The sequence below is a fragment of the Mustela nivalis genome (genome assembly GCF_964662115.1).
Source record: "Mustela nivalis genome assembly, chromosome: 19".
Taxonomy (NCBI): domain Eukaryota; kingdom Metazoa; phylum Chordata; class Mammalia; order Carnivora; family Mustelidae; genus Mustela; species Mustela nivalis.
Window position 1 is genome coordinate 2661405 of NC_139038.1, and position 14823 is coordinate 2676227.

The 14823-nt window shown below is 45.3% G+C and overlaps 1 protein-coding gene across 3 annotated transcripts in view; it reads left to right on the top strand.

Moving 5' to 3' along the window:
• The window catches only part of SDK1 (sidekick cell adhesion molecule 1), an 869284-nt gene that overhangs the window by 370564 nt on the left and 483897 nt on the right, over positions 1–14823 (top strand). For all 3 annotated transcript variants that reach the window (XM_082714190.1, XM_082714191.1, XM_082714189.1), the window contains exon 4: positions 667–814. In XM_082714190.1, the coding sequence (XP_082570316.1) occupies positions 667–814 (148 nt within the window). The remainder of the gene's footprint in view (positions 1–666; positions 815–14823) is intronic.

Here is a 14823-nt window from a genome sequence, read left to right on the forward strand (position 1 = left end):
TTGAAAGGAATACACATATGCCACGTGTGTATACGCATATATCTGTATCTAAGCATGATGTAGACATTTTTCAGAAGTTTCTAATGTTACTCATTTAAAAATTGGCCTCTTATACCTACATTCTGATGACTGGGTTTTTTTCTGTGACACCCATTTTTAAAAAGATGCTGTTTACTGGTAGCACAGGGACTGGAACAAAGCCTGCTTGCCCCAGATTAAAGGAAATTGAACCAGGCAATGGTGGCTGACTGGGCGGAACCAGCCTGAGAGACGGGGGAGATGGGGCGAGCTGCGGGGCGAGCTGCGGGGCGAGCTGCAGGCGCTTCATTCCTATCTCTGTGGCGGTGGGATGCTTTCCCACAGTTTATTCCAATATTAAAATCAGTTGCAAACGTTTCATTGTAGTGTTGCCGCGACACAAAGACCATGAAGTTCTGCTGATTAATGCTTTTTGTGGGCACTTTGGAGGCACATGGCTCTGCCTCATGCTTCGCTTCACCCCCAGATCTGCACTCATCAGCATTACTGCTCAATCTCTCTTGTCTTATTGCTTAATTATAGCAACGTCGGTGACTTTGCTGTAATGTATAGTTATTTCCATCTTTGACCCTTCCCCCTCCCCCAGAAAAGTTTTCTGAACTTAAAGGGTCTGATTTTTCTCTGCAGATATGGGAAATTTCATGGATACAGACCAGAGGAAAACGGTGTCTCAAGGACATGCAGTAGTTCTCAACTTACCATCCATCACCAGCTTCCCAAGACCGCAAGTGACCTGGTTCAGAGAAGGGCACAAGATCATTCCCAGCAACAGAATGTAAGTTGCTCCAAACTTTAAAACACAACTCATTCCACTTGTTGGCACCATTGACCTATTATTTAATGAATTTCACTGTATCAGTTAAGCCTTGAAAAGAATAATGACCTGGTCTGGTAGTCTTCCCCCAGTCCTTCTAAGCAGCTTTTTGGAAAACTTGGCTTGGAAATGTTTAAGCAGTTTAAAGCAATTGTCGTGTCATGTTACTCTTCGGGATGCTGCGTGCCCAGAATGAAGCGTCCTTACTTCGTCGTTATGGTCTGTTTTTCCCTTTCTTGAATGCACTTTTTGAGGTGTCATCGTCATCCCTGAGTTGTGTTTAGCTCCAAGTACTAATTTAATGAGTGCTGGTATTTACTTACAGAGCTGTGGGGTTTTTCCCCCTCTTTTTACTCAGCCATGTTTGATACTACTTTCTCTGACAATAAAACAGTAATTACCGCTTATTTCTCTTTATCCTTTTATCCTACCGTGACAGTTTTATTTCCCTTCGTCTAATTAGTGGTTCGCCCATCTATTGCAAAAGAGTTGCTTTGTGATTAGTTAAGCATTATTTCAAGGTGTTCCTGCCTATCCCACATTCAAGGTATTTATCTAATGCCAAACAGATTTTCTTCATTTAGAGCTTTAAGTGATTAAAAAGAACATTTGGTATATATTTCATAACTGGGCATTCTGCAATATAATTTAAAGATAATGTACCAAATATGAACATTTCAGGGATGAACATTTCTGAAAGAATCATGAAATGCTTATAAGCTTGGGCTAAAAGTCTCATACTTACGCTGTCAGATGGTTGCACTCATACAAAAATTCATGAGAAGAAAATGCTTTTGTTTTGTTTTGTTTTTCTAAAACAGATATGTTTATAAAATAGTTTGCTGGAAAGGTTTTAAATGTAACTCTGAAAGTCACTGTGAGGTGTCAACTTGCTTTCTCCCTACCTGCCCATCCATGGGGTCCCTTCTCTAAACCAGGCTCTATGGCTCTTCTGCCTGGGCCTCTGAACCTGCTTGACACCAGACCCTTCTTAGCCTTATTGAAAACATGTTTCTAGTCTTGTTATCGGAACAGGAAAAATATTGAAGTGTATAAAGGCCATATTTAAAAATTTAGTAAAAATACTAATTATAGTAGAAAGTGAGATAACTGCTTTCCTTTTTATTTTATTAAGAGTTGCTTGGGTGTCCACGTTTGTATTGATTCCGATGATAATAAATGTCTTTCAAGGTCAGTGAAACAAAGAACAGGGATCAATTTTTCATTCTTTTAGAAGGCTGTTAGACTAAACAAAAGGCAGCTGAGGTAGACTCTTGCAAAATATTCTGGAAATTTCTAGCATTGAGCACAATGTGGGCTGGGCCAGTTTGGGATGAATGCTAGGGAAGGGTGGGTGCTAGGGAGGGTGGGTAGATTGAACTAAGTTCCTCTCCAAAATCGGTGCTTCTAAGTAATGTCAGTGGGAACACAGTCCGTGGTGGAAGGATTAGTCTAACTCAGCAGCAAGCAGCTGTACAGCCTGTCACCTGTTGACTTGCCATCTAGCCAGATTCACAAGGCAGCATTTATTCAAGAAGTATGGAAGGAGATAGAATGAAATAACAGCTCTTAATTTTATAAGCTTTTCTTTTTCTTCTTGCAGATTCTTGTTAAAACCATTCAATTCCTGGCTAGCCACTAATGTAAAGATGCTAAGTAGGCTTTAACTTAGTGTCCCATCGAACAAATGATCTGAGAAGCTATTGATAAATCTCCAATCTCGGTAGAATAATACGCTGGTGATCTTTTTTTTTTCACCCCCTTAGGAGATGAGATGAGATGAGGCTGGTTATGGATATTTCCACATTTGCAAGGCCTTTTGTTTCATACTTTCCACCTCATCATCACCCCCATATTTATTAAGTCCCTGCTGTGCAAGATGTCATAAATCAGTGCCCGTGTGGTTTTCTTCCTAAGTTCATACATCATTCAAAGATAAATTGCTTTATACTTCTAAGAAAGTTTGGCTTTGGATAGCAGTTGGGAGGGCATTTCTGCATGGCCCCTGCCCAAGCGGTTGGCAGACAGGAGTCAGATGGCTTAGATCTGTTCTGCACCACTAGAGGTGTCTTTTAAAAACTGAAACGTTTGGCTGGAAGTGTTTCACTATAGGGAAACAGGTCAAGCCTCTATACTTGTCAGTTCCCTAACATGGCTATGGAGATGATCCTTTGCCACGAGGAGGAGGAACCTCGTCTTGCCAGCCCTACCTCCTGACTTTTTTTTTTTTTTTAAGATTTTATTTATTTACATGAGAGAGAGAGCATACGGGGGAGGAGCAGAGTAAGAGGGACAAACAGGCTCCTCCGTGAGCCCCAAGCCCTATGCAGGGCTTGATCTCAGGACCCTGAGATCATGACCTGAGCCGAAACCAAGAGTCGGACACTTAATGACTAAGCCACCCAGGTGCCTCACCACTGTGACCTTCAGAATGTGAGCTTTGGCTTACAATTAAATGATTTTTTTTTCATTTTCAAGGGAAATAATAATTCTAATGTTTCCTAACTTGTAAAGTCAGTTGAATTGCCTATTAATAATTTTAACAGCAGCTGTTATTGAGAACCTACTTTAAACACATCCTCCCTGATCCTCACAGCTGTCTTCCGAAGAAGTATAATTAGCTGTGCTTCTAGAGATCAGACCGAGGATTGGAGATGTTAACCAGCCCACCCAAGGACACACCGCTGACCAATGGCAGAGCTAGGGTTCTACCCCAGGCCTGTCTGGCTCTGAGTCTCGTGCTGTCTTCTGCATCACACTCATTCTTCTTTTTACTTTATTTTGCCAAACCTTCTTGGTGCTTTTGAAATCTCTTTCCCTATACTTCTTATTTTCCTATTTCTCCCTTTTTTAGAACACCAGCCTTCAAATTGAAATACTGCAGGTTGCCGTGAGCTACAGTCACACATAGACACATTGTCCATCTAGCCCTGAGCCTGCCTGCAAGTGTATTATGTATTCGATGTATCGGGTCTGTAAGTCCCTAACTTCAGAAGTTTTTAACAAAAGAGAAGGCAAACATGGTTATCCAGTTAAGGCATGGGCTTTATGAAATTCAGAGGCCTCGTGGGAGGTAAGGTGGAAATGAAGTGTGTGTAGCACAGGGTGGGGGCAGCAGGCCAGAGAGGGCAGCTGCTGTGTGCAAAACCCAGCACCCGATCCCTGACAGCCTCTTTGTTCTTGAGCTATACACTTGTGGAAGGAGGAGGTTTAAATTGTGCAGCAAAAGGAGCAGCAAAAATCCATCACCATCCCAGAAAATTAGCTGAAGTGAATGTCCCCGTGGTGGGTGTGAGCTGGTGCACATTCCCGTCAGAATGAGGGTAAAGGAAAAACTCACGAAGTTCTAATTGCACTTTGGGCTTTTCCCCCCGTTTTTTTGCTGAGTACTTATCAAGGGCATACCACATCCCAGGTGCTGTGCTAGGCACCGAATATGCAGCAGGAAACAAAAGAAAGTCCTTGTCCTCAGGAACCCTGTCTCCAAGTAGAAGGAAACAGATGACATGCTGGCTGGTGATAATAGTGAGGAGAAAATGAAGCTGGGGCGGAGTGGGGATCGCAAGCGTCAGCTGGGTTGCTTTACATGTAAAATCAGAGAAGGTCTCTCCCCTAACTACCTCTTTGAGCAGGGATTGGAACAAGTCTGGGGAGGAGGCCTGGGGTAAACCAGTGAGAAGAGCACCCGAGGTAAGGGAACGGCACATGTGTTGGAGGAACAGCCCGGCCGGAGCGAGGGAGAGGGCTGGAGAGGAGGTTCCCGAGCTGGCTGGGCCCGATTCCTAGATGCCGGTGACTTAGCCAGAGTGAGGACTTTGGCATTTGTTCTGAGGATCCGAGCAGAGCAGCAGTGTGATCTCCCTTGTGATCCATCTGGTAGGAATTCTGTGAGGAATGGACTATAGGGCAGCAGAATCCGAAACGAGGAAGCCCAGTAGGGGTTTGCTGCAGTAGCTCAGGTGACTTAGGTTTGGGGAGGGCTGGTGAGAAGTGGCTGATACTGATATATTCTGAATGTAGACTGTGTAGGGTTTCCTGCTGGATTAGCTGTGAGTATGAGAGAAGGAGAGGAGCCATGGACTCTAAGAACTTTGGCCTTCACAGCTGATAGGATGGGCTTACCATTTCCTGAATGGGAGAGATGATTTGCAGGCAAAGCAAGTTCTGTTTCTATTTGGGGGTGGGTGTCTAGAACTGGTTTTGTACATGTTTGAGATGCATAGTAGATGGTCACGAGGATCCAGTCGTGAGATAGTTGTTTGTATAAGACTCAAGGTCAGCAAAGAGGTCTCACTAAACTTGGGCATTGTTAGTATGTTCGTGATTTTTAGACCTCTTTAATGCTCCGTATGAAACACCTAAGTCAGTAAGCGAAGCCCAAAGAGTTCATAGTATCAGTTGAGATGCTCTTGGTCAGAGGTCACAGAGGATGAGTCTGACCGAGCTAAAGGACCATGAACTGGAGAACTTGAAGCATTTCAGAACCAAGCCAGGAGAAGGACGGGGAGAGGGCGGGACCAGGGTGGGGGGATGCATACCGGGACCGTGCTTGAGGCCAAGTCACAGGGAGCCAGTCAGCACTTTAATGGCTTTCCAGGAGTGTGAGGTCCAATCTCCTGGAACTAGTAACTATGTCACGTAACAGGGCAGATGGGGAAGAAGGCTGCAGAAGCAGGAGGAGACTCCTAAGCTGGGAAGGTGGGACAGAGGAGGAAAGGTGAAGTCTTAAGACGAACGCAGGTGTGTTCAGTGCTGGGGGGCCCCGTGCCCGCTGCCCGCAGTGCTCACTCTTCTCACCCTCAGACATGAGCAGGTGAGAGTCACGCCCCCAAGTGGCATGTTAGGTCGTTCCCTCCAGGAGTTTCAGTGTCCCCAGGGTATTGACCATCGAAAACATTCTTGTTCTGAGAACTCCGTCTTGCGCAGCAGATACACACTCCTGGAATGGCTGAGTGTGTGAAGAAATGTGAAGTAAAGTCAATAATATTTGTAAACTTTCTCACCAAAAGTGGGGGGAACATAACCTTGAGAAAAAATGCTATTGATGAAGGAGGAAGTCTATCTTAGAAAAGGCAAACTATACTTCAAAAGAAATGAGCCTAAGTTATACTCAGAATTTTGAATAGGTAATTATAGGTTTTATTTATCTAAGAAGATGAAAAAAAAATGCGTGTTTGTTTTTCTGATTTACTGAATCCAAATAGTTAGTTTGCTATCTTTGCATGTCAAAGGTGAGGATGACTTGTCTTATAAATATCGTCTAATTTGATAATAAAATTGTTCTGTTATTTTGGTTTTGATATATGTTCTTTGTTTCCTTTTATTTCTCAGAATGTGAAATGTGAATGTTGATGTCGTGCAATATTTCTCCCACCTCCAGGAGGTAATTTATGTCGGCAGTTATCAGATTAGGACGCAAAAACTTGTTTTGTACTGTGCCATTCTCTGGCTTAATTGCAGGTTCTTGTGCTCAGACTGCGTGCGGCAGCCTACCTGACGGGAATGCGGAAGCACAGCGTACTTGCCTGTGTTTGCCGGGGAATGCGAAGTTTATAGATTAAATATTTCAACCTCCAGTCAGCTTTTTGCAGGATGACTTGCCAGGGAAGATGTGAATTGTGAAGTATGGGCAGTAAACAGCATCCCAGGCGACGTGGAAACAGCCTGACTCGTAATTGTCCATGCTTAAATACTCGAATGTCCATTAACTTATTACCATTTCATTTCAATCGCTTCAAGAAAGATTTGTTTAAATTAGCGCTTGTAGTGGAAGTCACAACTTAATGCTTGAATGAAGTAGATCTGGTTGTAATAATATTTTTATAGTTAACTGGGCTTTCAAAATAATATGCTTTTAAAAATTTTATATTATATTTTATAGGCATTTTGTGAATGTTTATAGAGTATGTCTATACATGTGAATTGAGTCCTATTTGCTATAAGTGAAAAAGACTAGGAGATGTGGGCTCCAGACCTGCTTCCATCATTAAGTCCGACCTTGGGCAAATTACTTTCTCTGCTTTGCTTCCATTTTCTCATGTCAAAGTGGGGAAGGTGTGCTAAATGACCACTGAAGTCCTTTCTGGTGTTCACATTCAGCCATGTTCGTGGAAGGGCAGGCCCGTTCTGCCTCTCCCTCTCCTCATGCATTCAGTAGATATTTACTGAGTGCTAATCTTTTGCCAGGCACTGGTCTAGCTGCCAGGGGTAGAAAGGTGAATGAGGCATTGAAGGTCCCGCCATCAGTGAGCTATGGCCTCCCATGGGAACAGGTTAATAAACAAGATACTCTCAGGGGGGGACAGGCACCATGAGGGAATGAACCGGGATTGGGATGGGAGAGCTGAGCGGGAGAGGGAGGGATCTGGTCGCTGCTCTACACTGGGTGGCCCAGGACAGCCTCTCTGGGCAGGCGACATTTTAACAACCACATTACTGAGTTATAATTTATATACAACACGAACAGATTTTCAACACACAAATGGATGAATTCTAGCAAATATGTGACAAGTGTCAGCCCTTCCCCCAGTCAAGTTCCCTGGTGCACTTAGCACTCACATGCTCTCTCCAGCCCTGCCCACTAATCTAATTTTTTATTACCAGAGGGTAGTTTGTGTATTTCAGAATTTCTTATAAATGGGATCATAGAATATGAAATCTTTTGTGCCTGGCTTATTTCATTCAAGACAATTTCTGTGATATGCTCAGGATGGTGTTTAGTAAGAGTAATTATTAATATTTCTGAGTGCCAGCACTGATGCGTGAGCTCCTCCCAACAGCCCAATGAGTCGTCCCGTTATGTCCCCACTTGACTGATGGCTGCTAAGGTAGGGAGAGGGCAGCAGCTGGTCAGTGTCCTAGCACCCACTTGCCCTGCCGTGCTGCCTGCTTTCTCAGCTTCTGTCTGTAGGGCGAGGAGCCTGCCCTGCATGGAGCTGGAGGACAAGTATTCTTGGCAGAGAGGGCAAATACTTGCAAACCCAGGAAACAGCTGCTCGTGTTTGCTCAGCTGGAGGGGCTGTTGTGCGGTTGGGGTGTGGAAAAGAGGCAGAAGGGGGTACAAGAGACACGGGACCTGGAGGCAACAGAGTCTGTGAAGGAATCTGGATTTATTCCATATACCGTAAAAAGTCTTTGTGGAGTTTGTGTTTTTTTGGAAAATGTTTTGAGATTGTGGTAAAATACATCACATAAACTTTACCATCCTAACCCTGGTTCAGCGTACAGTTCAGTGGCATTAAGTGCATTCCCATTGCTGTGTAGCTGTCCCCACCATCCATATACAGAACCTTTTCTTGTTCCCACACTGAGGCTCTACCCTCACTAAGTAACAACTCCCCACTCGGCCCTCCCCACCTCAGCATCCACTCTTCCGCTTTCTATCCCTGATTTTGACTTCTCCAGAGTTCCTCATGCAAGTGGAACCATACAGTATTTGTCCTTTTTTCCCTCTTCTTGAATTAAACTGTGTATTTTGAGTTGATTGTGTATTCAAATAGAGTTATAAGAAATAATACAGGCAGAGCCCGTACACCCTTTAACCAGTTTCCCCAAGTGGTGAGATCCTTGCTGCACTGTTGCACCATATCACATTTAGGATATTGACCTTGATAGGGTCAAAACAGGACACATTCCTATCACCAGAGAGTCCCTCTAGTCTTATTCAGTCTTATTTATGGCCACGCCCCTTTCCTCCAGCCCTGCCACCCACCCTCTCCACTTCTATAATTTCATCACTTAGACCATGTTATGTAAGTAGAATCGTGCAATCTGTTGTAGGGCTGGCTTTCTTCACTCATCGTAATTCTGTGATTCATTCAGGTCATTGCCTGCATTGGTGGTTGGCTCCTTCTCACTGTGTCGTGTTCCATGGTGCGGACATACCACAGCCTGTGTAGCTGGTGGTGAAGGACATTTGGGTTGTATCCGGTTTTCCACCATTTCAAATAAAGCTGCTATAAACAGTTGTGTACAGGTTTTTGTGGAAACAGAAGTTTTTGTTTTTCTGGGATAAACACCGGGGAATGCAGGTGCTGGACCACATGGTAGCTGCATGTTTAGTTTCTGTAAGGAAAGGCCCAGCTGTTTTCAAGAGCAGACGTACTATGCTATACTGCCCCCAGCAGCGTCTGGGCGATCCCGTTTCTCAGCCCCTTCTCTCGCACTTCGTGCTTGCACTGTCTTTTGTTTTAGCCATCCTGATAGGTGTGTGATTATCACTCAGGGTGTTCTTAATGTGCATTTTCCTAATGGCTGATGATGTTGAATGTCATTTAATGTGTTAATTTTAGAGGGAACCAAATAGGAAAAACTAAACCTCTTGAAGTGAAAAATATAATTATTTATCTAAAAAGTCAATTGAATCGGTGAGAGAGCAGACACTATGCAGCTAAATTGGGAAATATTGTCCAGGTGGGTGTGAGGAAGAAAACTCAGAATAAAGCCCAGAGATAAAAAAGATGGAAAATATGGAAGACAGGCTAAGAGAGAAAAAGAGGATAGAATAATCACTCGAGCTCTAAGAAGAAGGGGGAAAGATTGGGAAGAATGGGAGGAGATAATGTCCAGCGATAATTGTCCTAGCATTTCCTAAAATGATGGATCCTCGGAGTCAAAAGGCAGATTAAACTCCAAATAGGACAAATGAAAATATATCCAAATCTAGACGTATTATAATGTCACCGTTGAACTTCAAAGACAAAGAAGAAATCTTAACAGCAACCATACGTGTAATTCCCGTTGCCTCAAAGGCACAGCCATTAGATCTCTGTGGGCAGTGATAGTAGAGAAGATAACGGACTAACAGCTTCAAAATCCCAAGGGCTATAACTGTAATTGTGGAAACCCACATCCTGCTAATCTAGTGTTCAAATTGAGGGAGGTGTGAGGATATTTTCGGACAAGACTGGGAATGTATTTTTCTGAGAGCTCCCCTGAGAGACCCACCAACAGGGCTTGAGGAGAAAGGAAGTAGAAAGTTAGAAATGTTGGTCTTCATTTGACTTTTTTTTTTCCTGTTAGTAAATGTTTAGTAATTGTGGTTTTACTATGTTTAAATAAAAGATAAGGAAGGTGGAGGGAGCAGGTGGAGATAGTTCTTTGGGCATATTTTTACTGGGAATGGCTGCAGAGAAAGGGCTAGTGTCCACATGGGCTACCTGAGATCAAGGGGGTGGTTTTTCTGTTGAGGTGGGAAATACCAGAGAATATTCGTATGCTGGCAGAAGCAGTTCTTCAGAAGGAAAGGACAATGTGAAGGGTCTAGGGAGCGTGAATGTAGCTAGAGGAGCAAAATCCACGGAGGGCGAGAGGCCACGTAGCCCGGGCACATACACAAGCAGCATGAGAGGGAGGACCTGGCATGGTGGGGTCCACAGGCTTACACCTGTACACGGGGGGCCATCAGCAGGGAGCCTTAGAGAGAGTCAAGGGCAGCTTCCACTGTCACAACAGAAGCTTAATGAGGTGTGGATGTGTGTTGTGTGGCAGATGTTCTTAGGGGAAATTGAGGGCTTGTAGGGTTTTCTTTCCTCTGTGAGTATTGAGAGGAGGTATGAGTTCAGAGTGGAGTGTGGCACACGATGAGCGGGAAGGTGCTGAATCGTCCCGGGACTCAAAGCAAATGGAGAAACATGCTAGGCCCTTGGGACCACCTGAGTGCACATGCATGGTTGCGGCTTGTGCTACTGGAGCTCTTCAGGAAGCTTTACAGGTTCTGTTGCAGTCGTAGGGAAGGCAACTAATTGGGATCATAGAAAGTGAAGTTTGCCTGTCACATGGGAGTGAAAAACAAGGACATTGAGGGAGTTTGCAAGGGGGCGATGGCTCTCCGTGGACTCGGAGTCATCTGAGGGAGGAAGTGTGGGGTGGTCATACATGGCGGTGTGGAGTCAGAAGACCACGGGAGCCCGCGAAGGAAGAGGAACGACTGAGTGGGGAAGTGAGGGGAGGTGCTGCGCGGGGCCCCGCGGTCTACTCATCCTCACCTTGGCCTCTCCCTCCAGTCCCGGACAGCAGGTGTCTCCTCCCATCGGAACGGAGAGAGTGAGTGTTGCAATGCACACTGATGGCCCAATTTAAATTTTTGTAGGGTGAAACTTGACCCTTATGGAAACCTAGAATGGGTCTATGTAGGGGAGAGGGAGCAGACCAGCAAGAGAAGTTGCCACACCACCCCAGCTGGACTGTCCAGCGACAGGTGGCTTCAGGCCTCCTCTCTGAAGTCGTCCTACGAGTCAACGCTGCAAAGCGGAGGCCACTGGGCTCCTTTGTGCTCTCTCCTCTCTCCCTTCTCCCAGTTTACAGCGACCTCACGCACCTGGAGCGGGCCCACAGAGATGCTGCTGAGGAGACTCTGTTCCCCAGGAGACCCGGGGTGTGATGTCGGGGGTCTGGGGTGGGACTTCAGAATGAACTCTCATAGGGGTTGGCAAGGCTGAGAAGGGTGACCCCGCATGTGGGGTGGGGATGGCACGGGAGAACGTATCAGCAGAGGTGAGAGCGTTAGTCACCAAGGTCCCAGCAGGGGAGCTCAGCCACGTGGGATGACAGCAGCAGGAGGAGTCCTGGTGATGTAGTTTTGATTAGTAGTGTTTTGTTGGGGTCTGGATCCAAACGCCAAGAAAGAATTCTTGAGACGCCTTTGGTGCAAAAAGGAGATTAATTAAAGGTCAGGACAGGAGAAAGAGCTGCTTCCCTGGGGTTGTTAGGAATGGCCGATTATATACTTGGGGGTTGGGGAGGTAGGGAAAAAGGTAGGTGTGCAAAGGACTTTGATATGCTAAAAAAAAGTCTTCTTTTTTGAAGATTTTATTCATTTATCAGAGGCAGCAAGAAGGGAGTGCACATGCCGTGGAAAGGGGCAGAGGCAGGGGGAGAAGCAGCACCCTTAAAGAAGACTCTGGGCATACTGGGAGCCTTACTGTTATCAAGCCAAGGCTGTTTTCCCCTCTAGCAAAGTATCAACATTAAGACAGTTGGGGTTTGGGACGCCTGGGTGGCTCAGTTGGTTAAGCAGCTGCCTTTGGCTCAGGTCATGATCCCAGCGTCTTGGGATCGAGTCCCACATTGGGCTCCTTGCTCCGCAGGGAGCCTGCTTCTCCCTCTGACTCTGCCTTCCACTCTGTCTGCCTGTGCTCGCTCTCACTCTCTCTCTTACAAATAAATAAATAAAATCTTTAAAAAAAAAAAAAAAGACAGTTGGGGTTTGCTAGAAGAATGTTGTGGTCTGCCTGGCTGCAGGTTATAAGGACATGTAATTTTGTCTTCATTTCTTCTCTGCCTCCGTTTCCCGCATCACTAGGGAGATGCAGAGCCAGGAGTTTCCTTCTGCAGCAGGTGGTGGGAGTGAGTCAAAGCCCAGCAGGGGGTTCCGGAGAGTAAAGGGAGCTCTGACTCCGCCACAGCGGCTTCAGAGGAGCTGGGGCTCCGAAGGAGAGGCGACAGTTTTGGGGGTCCCACTGATGGCCCTTGCTCTGATGGACTAGGCTCTGGGAAGCCCTTTTGGAACTGCTCTTCTGGGTAGGTCCTCCAGCGAATGGTACTTTGGAATCCCTCTGCTGTAGACAGAAAATTTGTGTTTCCCTCTGTTCCCCCAGTTCATTTGTTGAAATCCTAACCCCCCATGTGATGGTGGTAGGAGGTGGGGCCTTCGGAAGGTGCTTAGGTCATGCTGGTGGACCCCTCGGGAGTGGGATTACTGCCCTCGTGGGGGAGACCTTCGAGAGCTCCCTCCCCACTTCTGCCACATAAGGACTCAGCCAAAAGGTGGCCACAGACAAGAAAGAGGCTCAGTCCAGTCACCCAGTCTGTCAGTGCCTTGAGCTTTGATCTCTAGAACTGTGAGAGAAATGTGTCTTGTGTACCGGCCGCCCCCCCGTCTGTGGAATTTATAGCAGCCAGATGCATGAAGACACCCACGTAGGCGGAGTCTACCCTGTGACGGATCGCATCACCTCCCAGTGCCTCTCCTGTACTTGGGAGCGGGCAGATGGTCTCTGTCCTGAGTTGTCCTGAGATTTAACAAGAAGTAATGAATGAGAAGTAATTTATTAACTAATGTTTGAGGAGGTGAAAGAGGATACATGCTGTATTTCCTCCCACCGCATGGTGTCCTCATGCTTCCTTAATGATGATCTGTGTACATGTGGCTCTGTGCATGGCTATGTGTCAATGTCTGGGGACCTAGTGCTAACTGGCAGGAAGGGACCCATGGGTAGACAATGTGCTGAGGCCGTGGGTACCACTGTGCCCCAGTCTGCCTTTGCTCCCATATGTGTCCTATGGGCTTTTCCAAGTGCTGGTTTCTGACACCTAGGAAGTTCCTGTTGTTGTTCTGACCATATCCAGGAGGAGTCCCATTGGTCTGAGCTGATAGGAGGGCATGTAGATCAGTGTCTGTGGACATAGGGAAGAGAGAGAGATGGGAAGCACGGCATTGCTTCAGCCAATGGCCTCCGGAATGCTGACTACGTTTCTGCCTTTCAGTACTTCAGGGCAGACCTCACTGTGCACGGTTGGAGGAGACCCAAGATTGCCCGAGAATTTCATGTTTCCTTTCAGATTGTTAGGCATTTTGACACTATTAAATGGAAGGTCACCCTTAAACATTCGATCAGGTTCTGGGCTGTGGCTGGTGGTCGCCAACGCTGACAGTGGGTCCTGCACTATCAGTGATGCGGATGGACTTGGTGAAGGTCGTTAAAGCATTTTCTGTGTAGTAGGGTTTTTTGAGAGTGTGTGGGCAGCTTCCAGCATCCTCCTGCTTTGGGATCAGGCTACCTCTCAGCCAGGGAGCCACTCCTGAGCACAGTGAGTTGCCGAAGGGCAGGGGTGGGGAACTTAGAATTACTTGGTTCCATTTGAGTTGGCAGTGTAGTATTTAATGACAAGACTTTAATATTCTGTGTACCAATTTTTCATTTGAAAATAAAATACCACTTCATTTTACATGAGCAGATCTAGTGACAATAATGCATTTCTTTACAAATATTAGCCTATTATACATCTCAAGTCAGTTGCACATAATTGCATTTCACCAACTCTACATAATACTTTAATTAAAACTAGGATAATTAAAATACAGTTTTAATGAACAATAAATTCTGAAGTTGTCAAGCCTAGAATGTGTTATGTGAATCATACCTTGCTCTCTTTTTAGCTGCTAAATCGGTATCCACATTACATTTTGCAATGGCAATGATCTGAGTGGGAGGCATTCTTTAAATGCTTCTAATAAATAACGGATTTCTTTGTGGCTGTCATATATCTCTCTGTCCCCCTTGCATACAGTTGATTGTTTGCTACTAGTTATAAACCCTAGATGCAAGGAAAAGTTTTTCTTTGTGTTCCCCCCCCAGTTTTATTGAGATATAATTAACATATAGCATTCTATTAGTTTTAGGTGAACAGTGTAATGATTTAAAATATATATTACAAAATGATCACCACAGTAAAGCTAGTTAACATCCATCACCACACAGTTACAACATTTTTCTTCTATTGAGAACTTCTAAGATTTACTCTGTTGGCAACTTTCAAATATATGATATGGTATTCTTTTTTTTACCCCAGAGAGAGAAAGAGAGGGAGAGAGAGAGAGAGAGAGAAGCAAGCACAAGCGGGGATGGGGGGAAAGGGAAGGGAAAATCTCAAGCAGACTCTGTGCTTATAATGGCGCCTGATGTGGGGCTTTACCTCACGACCCTGAGCCGAAATCAAGAGTAAAACTCTGAACCAACTGCACTACCCAGGTGCCCCTACAATATTGTATTCTCAACTACAATCACCATGTATGTCATATGCCCAGAACCTACTTATCTTACAACTGGAAGTTTATACCTTTTGGCCCCCTTCGCCCCTTTTTCCCCCTACCACCACCTCTGGTAATCACCAAATTGTTTCCTTTCTACGAATTCAGGTGGGTTTTTTTGTTTGTTTGTTTGTTTGTTTGTTTGTTTGTTTTTTAGATC